Here is a 13,763-nt window from a genome sequence, read left to right on the forward strand (position 1 = left end):
ATTTTCAGCTTATGCACTGGAAGGACCTGCCAGCTTTAGGCTCAGTGACAATCTCCTGCCTCAAAGTGTCACAAATAGAACTCACGGCATGTGTGCACCCTGTTTTCAGTAAGGAGGAACAGGACAAAACCAGGCTAAAAAAAAAATCTCAATTTCCGGTAAAAACTTAAAAATTTTTAGGTTTCCTTTGCTTTTATTGTTTTGTTTTCACAAGAAACACGGTCCATTTGGCTAAGATCACTCTTTATTTTAAGCAGTTGTCTGCAGCAGCAGGTGCTAGAGGAGTCCCCAGCCACACGAATGACTGGGTGGGGGAGTGGGTGGAGGTGGCATGGCTTGGCTTTGATCAATGAAGTGGAAAATTACCTCCTTCACCTCTGGGGTGGTTGGTGCAGGAAGAGAGCCCGGGAGAGGACTCTGAGGCTCAGGACTCTGAGGCTCGTAAAGGGAAGAGGCTGTAATGCATCACTCTTCCAGCTTCTGATTCTATTAGGCGGCCATGATACCAACACAACAGAGGAAGTGGGATTTAAGAGAGGCGGAAGAGAACAGCGAAGATTTTCCTGGCTGATCTATATGTTCAAATATAAAGCCTTCCCACTGGTTAAGCCTGGTTAGAAATAAGTTCTCCTTCAAGCAAGCAAGACAAGGGGGGAAATCATGCTGGAGGCTGAGAGAGAAGCCAAGGGCTTTGGAGGTCGGGCCTGAATCCTCACTGCTGGCTCAAAACACTGGGTGTCCTCACCAAGGCATTGTGCATTCAGGGCTAATCATGATGAACCATTTTTATTAAGTCTTTTTTATAAGACTAATATCTGGTTTATAGCAAGCTTATAAATCAAAGGTGAAGGAATAGTGTCAAAAGGACTCAAACTTAGAGTTCTCAATCTTTTCGGGATCCCAATATTGTGCCTGATATTAGAAGCAGTTTTGGGAGACTCCTAGAACCCGCCCTAACCCAGGTGGTTCCTAGAATCCCCTACAAGGTCTATGAACCCCCACTTTAAGAACCCTGCCCTGGTCATTTGTTTCTTGTAGGGAACTATCCTAGCAGGCTTTTCTCATTGTTTACATGCTATAACCAATTGTTTGAGTTTGTTTCTGTTTTTACATAAAAGAGGACATCAGCCCTCTGGTTTAAAATCTTTCACTCAGACTCCAGGTACTCAACAGAAGTATAACCAAATTGCTGATTCATTTCTCACGAGGAAAATAAAAGACAAACATTCCAAGATGTAAACCTATAGTCAAAACTGCCTGCCAAATTCAATCTAACAAGGAAAAAACATCTAGCAGTTTGTAACACAAATAAGTGCTCCAGCACAGTCCCTGTGCTGCAACAACAATGTAAACAGATAAACCACCATGTGTCACCTCACAAGCTCCGAGTGCAGCTCTGGGGAAGTCAGGTAACCAGGGGTGCCAGCCTGGCTAGCTGGCGGCCCTTCGCTGCCCTCTGCTGGCACACGGAGGGCCTTGCTGGCAGCGTGGTGGAAGTCAGCCACCTCAGTCAGGCGTCTCTTCATTTCTTTCAACAAATTAACATGAGCAGGGCTTTGGAAAAACCTTCTCCCGATACAACCATCTATAGGTAACCTTAAAAAAACATAAGCACAGATCATAACAAGATCAACACAAGATAGTCTTTCTATATGACACAAAACTGCAATTAAGTCAATTTCCTATAGTTGTACATATGCCCCGTTATATATATTACTGTATTTCTGTCTCAGTGGTTACTGTGAGGCTCCAATAAGATGGACATGAAAGGAGTTTTTAAAAAAATGAAATGCTATGAAAATTCAAGATATTATCACCATTTAGAGGTACAAAATAAAGATAGTCTCTGCTCTTGAACAACTTGCATCTGGTAGAAAACAGACGTGACAAAGAATTAACGAATTAATATCTATGTGTTGAGGGAGTGGGTTAAGGGAGTGAGGGTGAGCTAGGAATTGAGCTGGAGCTAGAGATCAATAGTCAGTAACAATGACCAGTTCCAGTTCAGAGACCCTCCAGACCCAGAGGAAATGTGGGACGCCCCCTGGCACAGCCCAAGGGCTCCCAGGCACAGCCTAGCCCTGATCCACATCTGCTCGATCCATCACAAGTCCTGTCGAATGAGTCCCATGATGGTCACACAAGCAGCCTGTCTAGGGCAGTTTCTCTCCCTTTGCATCTCCAGAGGTTCTATGCTAAGCCTTGCTGTGTCCAGGGTGTTGTGCTTATGATGCTGTGTATGGTGGATGGTAAAGAGCGTATCACCACGAGATTCCCTGAACTCAAAAAAGTTCTAGTCTAAGAAACATGAAACAAGGAGGGAGGGAGACTCCCAGCTAGAGAATGATTCTAACACAAACAGCGCGAGGGCAGCAGAGCAGTGAGAAGGCAGGAGCGAATTGGGGAACTTACGACACTGGGTACCATACCCGTACTGTGGTCCCGGCCGGTGAAGATACAGGAGAAAGAACTTCTGCCAAATGAGCGGCAGAAGAGGGTGATCAGAAGGCGTGACGAGAGCCTGGTGGGCCCAACGATAAATCAGCAGCCTCTGGAGAGACGGGACAATGGGGAGCTTCAGCTGGGCCTGGGCTTTCTACAAAAGGGGGGAAGGAAGAGGGCTTTGATCAGCCATGAAATGAACACGGTTACAGTTTGCTCTTTCTAAATGATCCAAATAAAATGCTGAGCATTTTTCAATTCAGTAAAAAAAAAAAAAAGTCCAGTGAAACTTACTTCAACCCACTAGCTAACCTTAACCTCCCTGGAAACAAGACATACAGGGTGTAGGTCAACTATAATTTAATATACATCTAGTCACAGGATGTGGAGTACAGTGTGGGGAGTGGAGTCAATGGAATTGTAATAGAGATGTATGATATGGGCGGGGGGAGTTAATTGCTGGAGGGGAGGGTCACTTTGTGAGGGGTGAAAAGTATAACTATTGCATTGTTTTGTACACCTAAAACTAATAATAAAAAGACATATGAGGTGACTTTTCTTCTGTCAAAACATTTCACAGACCCCAGAATTGGAATGGGCCTTAAGTGTCACCTAGTCTAATCTCATTGCCATGCCTTTGCATGTAAAACACTACAATGCAAGAAAGCAGAATGATGATATGGAAGCCAAAAGTAAAGCTTACTGTCAAATTTTATCAATCTTTTGAAAATTTAGATGTTAAAAGAGATTTCAAGAATTATGAACCCCTTGACAGGCTCTGAAACCCAAAGCAAAGTCTATACTATGGGGCCCTAAAAGAGAGGGTCTTTAATTCTAAAGCCTTATTCAAGTCTTTCTTACACTTTACTGAGCCTAAGACTCAGGGATATTTTAAAAATAAATTCCTGGTGCCCCTCTAGACTCAGAAACTCAGAATCTCAGAAGTCAGGGTCCAAGAATCTGATTTTTAACAAGCTCTCCAGGGGGTTCTGATGCACGGGTGACACACTGGAAATTGCTTTAAAACAGTGGCCGTTCACACATGCAATGAACATGGCCTTCAATGATTAGGTTGTGACTCTCGGTGTTAAATGAACTTGGGAAGGAAGCAGATACTTCAGTGACACTATTTTCATCGTTGGTTTGTTACTGTGCTTTCCAAACATTCACAACACAAGAAAACACAGGAGTTCAAAAGCTACAGGTGAACCTCTCAGCATCAAAGCATAAACCACCTTCTCCCACTCAAATGCAGAACTGCTGTTTGCACCTTCAGAGCTTGGTCAGGGGTGAAAGCAGAGTTTATAACCAATTCCCCTTCAACAACTCTTCGGAGCTGAGAGTCTTCTTCAAAGATAGATTCCATGTTCAGAACCGTCCATGCGAACCAGACCTACAATGACAACCAGTAAAGGTGAGGTGAGTGAGCGTCTGTTCACACAGACAAACTACATCCTGACAGTCCACAAACTAACATCTTTTCTACCACAGATCTCAATCAACAAACATTTACAGTTTCTAAAATTAACATAGTCTTCATACCTATCTATAGTCTTATCACAGATATAAATTCAGATAAATAGATAATTGTAAATTCCTTTGGAAAGGCTACTTTAGTTAAAGAGAATGCTTGTTCATGCAACAATATTTAGTGGGTAGTTTCTGCATGCATGAGGGACAGGAAAGAGGGCCAGACACAGCCTGTGCCCTTAAGAAGTTTTCCATGTATTAGAGGAGACAAGACAAATATCAGGGGTGCCAAAAAATTATATACCAGTGGACACCGGTCAATGTTGCTCAAGCAGTAGTTCACCGTAATCATAAGTGTCTGGACACTGATGGTAACCACTATGAGCACCTCTTGTAATTACAGAAGTCAAACGCAACTTCTATTCATCTTTTGTTATCCATATATATTGAGTATTACAATTTTAATATAGTTTTCCTTTCTTAAAACATGTGTAGGGCCGGCCAAGTGGCTCAGTTGGTTAAGTGTTAGCTTAAGAGCACGAGCTCTGAGCAACAGGGTCGCCGGTTCGATTCCCACATGGGCCAGTGAGCTTCACCCGAGTTGTGTCCGAGCTGAACTGCCAACAGGTGGCAGGATGGCTCAGCTGGTGAAAGCACGTGCTCCTAATGACAAGACTGCCTGTTCAATGGTGTGCTACACCCACCCGCCACTGGGACTGAACTCGGCATCTTGAGCTAAGCTGCCGCCCCAATGTCTCAGTGGACAAAGTGTGCGCTCTTAACAGCAAGGCTGCCGGTTCAACTCCACATAAAAAAAAAAAATGTGTATATTTTTTGGGCACCCTCTGTATATAAATAACCAAAATGTGGAGTGACAGGTGGTGACTACTGAATCGGCAGTGAAGTGCTATGGGAAGCCAGAGGGCGGAGGACAGGATCAGAGAAGACAGGTGTTATCTGAGAAGGCTCTACACAGAAACTGGAGGGCACGGCCAGCCTGGCGGGAGAATCAGCTCGGCAGACACAGACGGTGCAGTCACAGCAAGGAGCTGGCTTCAGCTGGATCCCAAGAGGTAAAGGCAGGAGGAGGTAAGACTGTGATCAAAGTTTGAAAGACGCTACTATTGGTTTAAGTGATGAAACAGGGACATAATTCAACACACAGCCTGAGAGGCGGCAACGATGAGAATGACACTGCTGATGATAATGATGACAACCATCACAGCCATGACCCGGGAGCCCCGTCTCTGTGCTAAGCGCTGTTTTAATGCTCTGCATGTCGGTGCCATCATTATTCCCTTTGACAGAAGAGGAAACAGGACAGAGAGGTAAGCAAGCTGCCCAAGGCACAGCGCTAGCAAATGGCAAAACTGAGCGGAATCTGGCCTCAGCGCCCACTCTTAACCACTCATGGGGCTGGACAGACCATGCAGTCCGGCAGCCTGGGTCTGACCACAAGCTGTCTGATCCTGAGCCAGCCACTCGCTCCATTAAACTTCAGTCAGCCTCTCTGTGAAACAGGAATGGCAACAGCGTGACCGCAGCAGAGGGCTGCTGTGAGGGTGAAATGAAAAAGCATTCTTCTCCATACTGAGTGCTAAATAAATGCTAGTTGTTTTAGGCCATTAATAATGTACTGGTAAGGGTGATAACAATATCAAAGTTCACGAAGACACAAATGGTCCTGGGAGGGCTTCCTACCTGAGTGGGAGTGGCCGAGCCCTCCACGAAGGAAGGGGTGATGTTGCCTGCCACGATCCAGCTCACCAAGGAAGACAGCAGACTCCGGTCACAGTGGTAACCCAAAGCATTCTACAGCGGGGACAGGGTGTGGAGCGGAGAGAGGAGGCTTTAAAAAAGGCTTACCAACGACCTTTTCAAGACTATCAGCAATTATCTTACTATACAATAGAAGATTCTGGTAAGACACGGGTTTCAATAATTAGTCAACCAGCAGTGACAGTCCCCGGCATGATATTATAACAAAATGTAAGGAGCAGCTCCCCCTGGGTGGGTGTGGGGGGGACGCAGGGGATATCCTTTCCTTTGGCTTATGGGGATCTGCACGAGCAGACTACGGTTATTGAAATAAGACACCAGTAAGGCATAGCTTTATTAAAAAAGAAAAAGTACTCAGTGGGCCTAGAGTAGTGCTGAGAACATTGCGTTTGGGGGAACCTTTTTAGAAGGCTACTATCTATGTATGATATATCAATGACAGCAAGCTAACTCCTCTAACAGGCTTACCTTATGTTGCTGGTAGAGTAATTTCTGCACACAGTCTTCCTGCATCAGTTGAAAAGCTGTTTTACACAAGTGATCCATGAGGAAGAGGATGGGTTGTTCTCGGTACCAAAGATGTTGGCTTATTAGAGCCTGAACCCAGAACTCCAGTACGGCAACGGGGCCCACTTCATTAGGCTGAGTGCTTACAGATATGTGGGCCTATGGAGAAAGGGCTCAGGTGAGCAGAAAGGTTAAAACGGGCTTCCATTTTGAAAACAATTAACAAAATAATATCTACTGCACTACAGAACCCAAATCTGAGGACTTTCTTGGCCAAAAGCACTGTGCCAAGTGCTCTGAAATGACCAACACATAGATGTGCTGGCACTAGGTGTAGTTGATTGGAAAGGTGGGCGAGGGTGTATTTAGGGGCTTACAAGGGCCCTGACCTGGACCATGCTGTTGAGAAGCTTCACGTTGTCCCCGAGGCTGGCTCCAGTCAGGTGCTGTGCCACCTTGTGGGTGACCTGCTGCGTGACACCCTGAGGGACGCCACTGTCCAAGTGCAGGAACAGGAGAAGGTAGGACAAAAACCTGCCGAACACATAGGACGACACACTTTATCTTCTAATCAAAGTCAACAGAATTTCAAATGGTAAATTACTTATGAGAAAACAGAAAATATTAAAATAATCCCATTTTTAGACCAAAGCTCTTATGCAGGGATTTTATGTAGGGATTCTGATCAATCTTCAGGAATTTCAGAAGAACGAACTTTTTCAATTTAATGTGGGTTCAAAGGAATTCTATCTACCTGGGGAAGTACAGTGAACAGACCCAAGGCACACAAATACATGAAAGGTAGAGAGCATCAGAGAAAAACACCCAAAAGTGTCCAGATATTCCCTCTACATTCCCCACCTATGCGTACAAAAACAGAGATGTTTATACAATATTCCGCAATCTTTTCTTGGATGTCAAATTCACACAAGGTGGCATATGAGGCACGAAGGGGGATATCACACAAGTCATGGCCATGCCCTCAGCTCCCTGGGCACACCAGGCTCCCTCCTCCCAGGGCCTTTGCATCTGTGAGTTTTCTGCCTGAAACACGCCCCAACACCTAACCTGGCAAACTCCTACTCATCCCTCAGATCTCTTCTGCCAGAACTCTTTCTCGGAGAACACTTCCTGACCCCTCTCGCCATCTAAATTACATCTAACCCATTAACCTCTCTCATTAGCACCCCGCTGCTTTCCTTCCCGGTCCTTCAAACTGGTAACTGCATCCTGAGGACATGATGGTGACGCCTGCCAGGCCTGCTTTGCTCACCACTGTACAGATGGTGGCAGCACACAGCGGAAAGCAACAAGCAGTTACTGGTGAATGAAGGCACATCACATGAGACACAATACAGGCCAAACCCCACTCTGATATACAGGAAAATACGACAAGAAGAGGTACCAATAAAGTGCTGTAAAGAGTTCAGAGGAGAGAGCTAGTGAAGGCATTAGAGGGAGGTGGGAGAGACACAGGAGGAAGCATTTGAAATGGAGCCTAGAAAGACTCATTATTACTCAAAATCTAATCATTAGAAAAGATATAGACAAGTCAATCTCATTTTAAAATATCTTTCAAAAGTCATGAAAATCTAAAGTGAACTTACTAAAATCGTGCCAGGCATAGTACTATATATGACTTAATCCTTACAGCCAGCATGGAAGAGGATATTATCTCCCTGCACAAGAGAGGGTTTTATCCCATTACACAAATGAAGAAACGGAGGTTCTGAAAAGTTAAGGAACTCATTTGTGTTCACACATTAGTCAAGTGATGGAGTGGGGACATAACATAAACTCATACCTGAAAAACATGTGCTAACCAAAATACAAGTGTTCCCAGACTTGCCTGGTGCCTAGAGTGCTGATTTAAAACACAAAAAGGGGGCCCTAGGCTCAATCCCCTTCCTACTAAAGTAGAGTCTCTAAGGGAAGAACCGGGGAGGCCATATTGAATAAGCTCCCCCGGGTGATTCTCATCACAAGTTGGAGAGACATGCTTTGAAGTGACACACGACGGGGAAACTGTAACGTTCCCCTTGTGCCCTTGAATGTACCGCCTGCCCCCACCACACAGGGCTCCTCCACGTTGGGCCTTCCCACTCATTACTCCTGGCGAGGCCCCAGACAGATGCACTCCTCCCTGCCCCCTGCACAGGTATTCTCCTCACCTCTAGGCCTTCACTTATGCGCTTCCCCAGCCCGGCCCCGCCTCTCAACTCCCTACTGCCACTGCAAAAGCCTGCCTGGCCCTGTCCTCCCCACTGGCCCAATGCCTACAGGCACCTCAAAGCTCCATTAGAAATCCATCTCTCCCAAAAGTCATGTTCTTGGACCATCTGTGGCTTCTGTTCACAGCATCCTCTCTCCCCCTTCTGCTAACTGTACATCCTTTCCTTAAGGGAACTGTCCTTCCTCCACACCACAGTGTTCCAGGAGGGAAGGGCTTTCAATACAGAATCCTCATACACCGTCTTCTCAGGGCTGGACATTCCCAGGGAGAACAGATGACTACATCAGACCAATCAGGAATCATTATAAGAAACAATGATGAAGAAAAACATTCGCCTTTCCCCTGGGAAACTAGGATGATGCCTAGCTCTCTCGATAGCCATGGACTTTTGCTTCCCTCGAAAGTACACCTGCAGGAGAAGGCCTGAAATAGAGGCAGGGCCAAGGGATCTTGGAGAGAGAATAAATAGAGAGAAAGAGAAACGCTAATCCAGGGTCTGCCAACTTTGGCAATACTGACATTTTGGGCTGGCTAATTCTTCATTGTGGGGCTCCCCGGTGCACTGCAGGATGTTTAGCACTATCCCTGGCTTCTGCCTACTAGACGTCACTAGCAACCTCCTCCAACCCCAGCCCCTAAACCAACAACTTCCTCTCACTGCCAGGGTGTGACAACCAAAATCATCTCCAGACATCACCAAATATTCCTGACGGTCAAAATCACCCCTGGTTGAGAACCACCACTTTAGACTGACTTGATGTTATCATGAGCCTTTTTTTTCCCCAATCACAGGAGCCAGTATATTCCCCTCCTGGTGAAATGAGTGTGCACTAGGTTTTCATCATGTGCAGTTAAGCATCTTGATTAATACTCCATTATCCTTAATTCTCTCCATCCCGAAGCAGCTATTTCTTTTACTATAAATTCCATATACTTTTACCATATAATGTGAATTCAAACATAGCATAGCGTGGCCAATATTTTGCTTCATAATTTTGTAATTACCTCAAAAGTCTTACTCTCCCAACAAGAGTATAAATGCCTCAAGTGATGAACACTTTCCTATACATCTCATCTGTCTGTGACTTGCACTCTGCACAGTGCAGGCCATTTACAGCAATGGCAGAGTATTGTGCCACTCGATGTCAGAAGCACTATTCCCAGGGTTTCATGGAAACTGCTCTTTCAAATACGAATAAGCTATAAGCAATCCAACATTAAATGTAAGAGGAAGAGAAATACCTTCATGATAATAAAACTGGAATCATTATTAGAATCACTGTCATCAACCTGCATTCTAAACTGGGTGGGAAATTTTCTGCCTCATAAAAACTACACTACTGAAATATAATTTCCTATTTTCTTTGAGAAACCAGAAGACATAGTCATGCGTACTCATTGAGCTGTTCTCGACTTACTGCTCATTCTTCAGAAGGTAATACTGGCAAGGGTAGAACAAAGGCAGAATCTTATCCAGGACATGGACCACGGTTCTCAAATGCCTCGACTGGACCAGAATTCCCAACAGTGGGATGCCTTCTGCACAGAATTTCTCAATGCTATGGAAAAAGAAAAAGGCAGTGAGCATACAAGGCAGCCAGTTCATAAAATGATGGTCTTCCAATGAGCTGCCAGCCTACATGCTACCAGGGTTATCTTAGGTCTCCAAAACATTTTTGCGTACCTAACCTTCACGCAGAAACATTAGATCAGAACTCTGGAAGTACAAAGGAACTTAAAAGTTCAGCGATATTTTCATTTTATAGATGAGAAAGGTGAAGTAGCATGCCCAAATGCACATAATGTCCTAGTGTAGAGTCCAAATGAGAACCCAGGTTTGCAAATTTCTGGTCAAGAGCGCTTGCTGCCACCCCATTTTGTTTCTCTAATGAGCTTCTTCTGAGAGTCAAGGGACTCTCACTGTCTGCTGGTCCCACAAGGTATTACAGCAAAGAGAAGATTCAAAAGGGAGCTCAATCTGACAGTACAAATTGGCAAAAAGTCTCCTGAAACCAACTGGCATAAAAATTGACTTATTTTTTTACTCCAGAGACTCTATCCTCAGGAAATAATCTCCAATATAGAAAAAAAAATATATGTAAAGATGCACTTTTCAGAATTATTTATAATTAATTGCAAACTCAGAGATAGAAATGACTTATGTAAATTTTGAGAAAATCCATTCAATGAGAATATTATTGCATAGTTTTAAAATAATGCATATGATGGCCAAGGGCAACATGGAAAAATATTTCTCCTATAATAATACTGGAAAAAAACCCATAAAATTTTATACTTCTGACTACAAATAGTAGTAAAGAAAATTTATATAGGGGGGAAAAAACATAGAGATGATGTCACGCCAAAATGTCATTGTGTTGCAGTGGCATTAGCGAGTGGCTTTTTCTCCAATTTCCTAATTCTATAATTTGGTAATATTGCTTTAATTCTAGGGGAAAAGGTCATTTCAAAAAAATAAAAGTAACAGTGCAAAGATTATGACATAAAGGAAATGTTTACAATATTAAAAGTAAAATACAAAGAATATATAAAATTATACATATATTAAAACTCTAAAAAAGATCAAAGGAAAAATATTACATAAAAATAACCAAAAAGGGCCGGCCAAGTGGCTCAGTTGGTTAAGAGCTCGCTCAAGAGTTTGAGCTCTGAGCAACAGCGGTTCAAGTCCCAGCCCAAGCTGAGCAGCCGCTGAACTACCAACAGGTGGCAAGATGGCTCAGTTAAAAAAAAAAAACCACAATGTCGTATTAGGATACAAAAATTCTGAGTAATTTCTTTGACTACTGTCCTCTCAACTACCTGTGATGTTATATTCATGTACAACTTATGTCACTGCATACTCTACCGCAAACCTCAAGCCCATTCATAAAATTGCCTTAAGCGAGTTCTAGTATATATACATCCCAGATGATCACAGTGGAGTTTTACATTAGAGGTCTCAGCCCTGAAGAGAAACCCTTATCCTCACCCTCACTCCTGTTCAGGATTCAGTAATTAACACTAAACAAGTATTTATCTTTAGAGAGGACCCGTAGCAGTATCAGTGAGTAAAGAGCTGCAGTCTCAAAATGGATACAAGAAATGAGAGAAATCATGAAACAAGTTCAGAACACTACATTCAAAGAATCCACAGAGTTCTAAGCATGTTAAATGTATTATAACTCACGAGAGCCTCATAAAATCCAATACTATTATTATTTCCATTTTATTAATAAAGATGAAAGATCTGAAATACAGGGAACTATGAATGACACTAGAGCTACTGGAAACAATGCAGAGTGCCTTCCAAAAGGCATACATAACATCTCTCCTCTTCCCAGTAGATCGACTGTAGCCTTTTACTTGGCCTTCAAATGTGTCCATCACTTGGCCCTACTGACCTAGCTGATCACCTCCATTCACCAACATGAATCACGGGCTTCAGTCAGGAGTGTTTCTTCATCACTTCACCACCTCTCCTCCTACCCCCGCAGACACCTGGTGCTCCTTCCCACACTCATTCAATCAAATACCTACTAAGCACAAGTTCTGGAGACACAAAGATAATGAGACAACGCCCCTACCGGAAGGAGCACACTGTCCACAAGGAGACGGGGAGACAAACTGTGACACTACAGTACAGTGAGGGTGCTTGCAGGGGAGGGGCAGGGAGTGGCCCTTGCCTGACTCTTCAACACTGGGCATTGATCACCTGGAGAAAGTGAGTGCCACCACTCTGCTCCTGAGCCTAGGATGCCTACTCTAATTAACATTCCTCTGCAAAGCTTAGCTCCTCCATGGAGGTAACCTGCTCTAATGATACTCCTTCCTTTAAATTCTTCCTGCTCATACTGAGCAGTTCTCACTCTAGGCTGTACATTAGATCACCTGAAGAACTGGCCCCAGACCAATCAGATCAGGATTAGACCAATTACCTCTTCCCTGAACCGGTACTTTTAGAATCGCTCCAAAAGTGATTTAGAGCCAGCCAAGTGGCTCAGTTGGTTAAGAGCTCGCTTGGGAGCACCAGCTCTGAGCAGCAGGGCCGCGGTTCGGATCCCACATTAAGGGCCAATGACGCTGCGCCCTCTACAGCTAAGATGATGAACAACAGCTCGACCTGGAGCTGGGCTGCTGTGAGTCGCCGGTGACGGCGTAGGCTGCAGCAGGGCTGCAGTGGGCTGCCATGAGCTACATGAGTGTCTAGCAGCCAGCGTGAGCGGCCGGCAGCCAGCGAGAGCTGCCCTGAGCCGCCGACCAACGATTGTCTCACCCGGGAAGAGCGCAATGATCATACCAACATGGGCCAGTGAAGCGATGTCCTCCACAACTAGACGGAAGAACAAAACAGCAATTTGTCTACCTGTCTGTTCTTCCCTGAGTCCCCAATGCTGTTCCCCTCCAATTCCCCAATAAAAATCTTAAAAGAAAAAAAAGTGATTTAAATAGCAACAGAGTTGAGAGCCACTGCCTTATACATACCAACCAGCCCTTGAGTATATCTTTGGTGCGACCAATTGTTTCATGTCTACCATCTCCACTATGCTTTCAACAACCTGAAGGCAGCTACCTACCAACTCTGCATTTCCTACTTGGTGGCACAAAGCTGAACACTAAGAACTGGTAGGATAACTGGCATCCCACTGAAAATATACTTTATGTGGAACAAGATACTGAAGTCAGGGTGCTACAAAGATGGTACCCTGAGTCTAAACCCCAAGAATCAGAAAGCATAGGTCAAAGAAGTTTTTTAAAAAATGGATAGGCTAGAAAAAAGTTATATATCAGAGGAAGATAATCTTAAGGAAAAGGATTTTTAACCACCTAAGAATTCATTCATTCCTTCAGCTACTTACTGCACCAGATGCGGTCTTCACCTCTAAGGCTAAAGTGGTAACACAGACACAGCTCCTGAGTCCTAACCTCAGAGAAGATCCCTGATAAGGTTAAGCAGACAACTCCAGTAGAAGAAATACAGGCAGCTATGGGCTCGTGCCAGAGAGGCATGTGGCCTAATCAGGCATTCCATTCCCCTGGGCAGGTTCAACCCTTCTGCTGAGGAATCGGAGTTAGGCTGCCATCACTTTAAAATTCAGTACAGGTGACCAATCACTTTCATTTGATCATTAATCTGAGGCAGAAAGGACATCTACTGCTGACATGAATATTCCACTCTGGGTGACACGTATAACTCTCATTATGTAACAAGGTGATTCTTCTGGTACAAATCTGTTTTATATGAATTTGAGCAGCATTTCCCCTTGATAAGCCATTAATCCAGGCTTATGATTTGGCCCCGATTCCCCTAGAGAGGTCTGATGGAGGCCTC

General features: G+C 44.3%; 1 protein-coding gene across 1 annotated transcript in view; it reads right to left on the reverse strand.

Moving 5' to 3' along the window:
- Nucleotides 1-13,763, reverse strand: part of EPG5 (ectopic P-granules 5 autophagy tethering factor) — a 108,654-nt gene that overhangs the window by 55,239 nt on the left and 39,652 nt on the right. Inside the window, exons 17-23 of the mRNA XM_019652712.1 lie at nt 9,850-9,990; nt 6,588-6,732; nt 6,160-6,357; nt 5,614-5,724; nt 3,713-3,835; nt 2,430-2,596; nt 1,375-1,596 (exon numbers count right to left, since the gene is read on the reverse strand). Of these exons, the coding sequence (XP_019508257.1) occupies nt 1,375-1,596; nt 2,430-2,596; nt 3,713-3,835; nt 5,614-5,724; nt 6,160-6,357; nt 6,588-6,732; nt 9,850-9,990 (1,107 nt within the window). The remainder of the gene's footprint in view (nt 1-1,374; nt 1,597-2,429; nt 2,597-3,712; nt 3,836-5,613; nt 5,725-6,159; nt 6,358-6,587; nt 6,733-9,849; nt 9,991-13,763) is intronic.

The sequence above is a fragment of the Hipposideros armiger genome, unplaced genomic scaffold, assembly GCF_001890085.2.
Source record: "Hipposideros armiger isolate ML-2016 unplaced genomic scaffold, ASM189008v1 scaffold_186, whole genome shotgun sequence".
In the NCBI taxonomy this organism is placed as follows: Eukaryota; Metazoa; Chordata; class Mammalia; order Chiroptera; family Hipposideridae; genus Hipposideros; species Hipposideros armiger.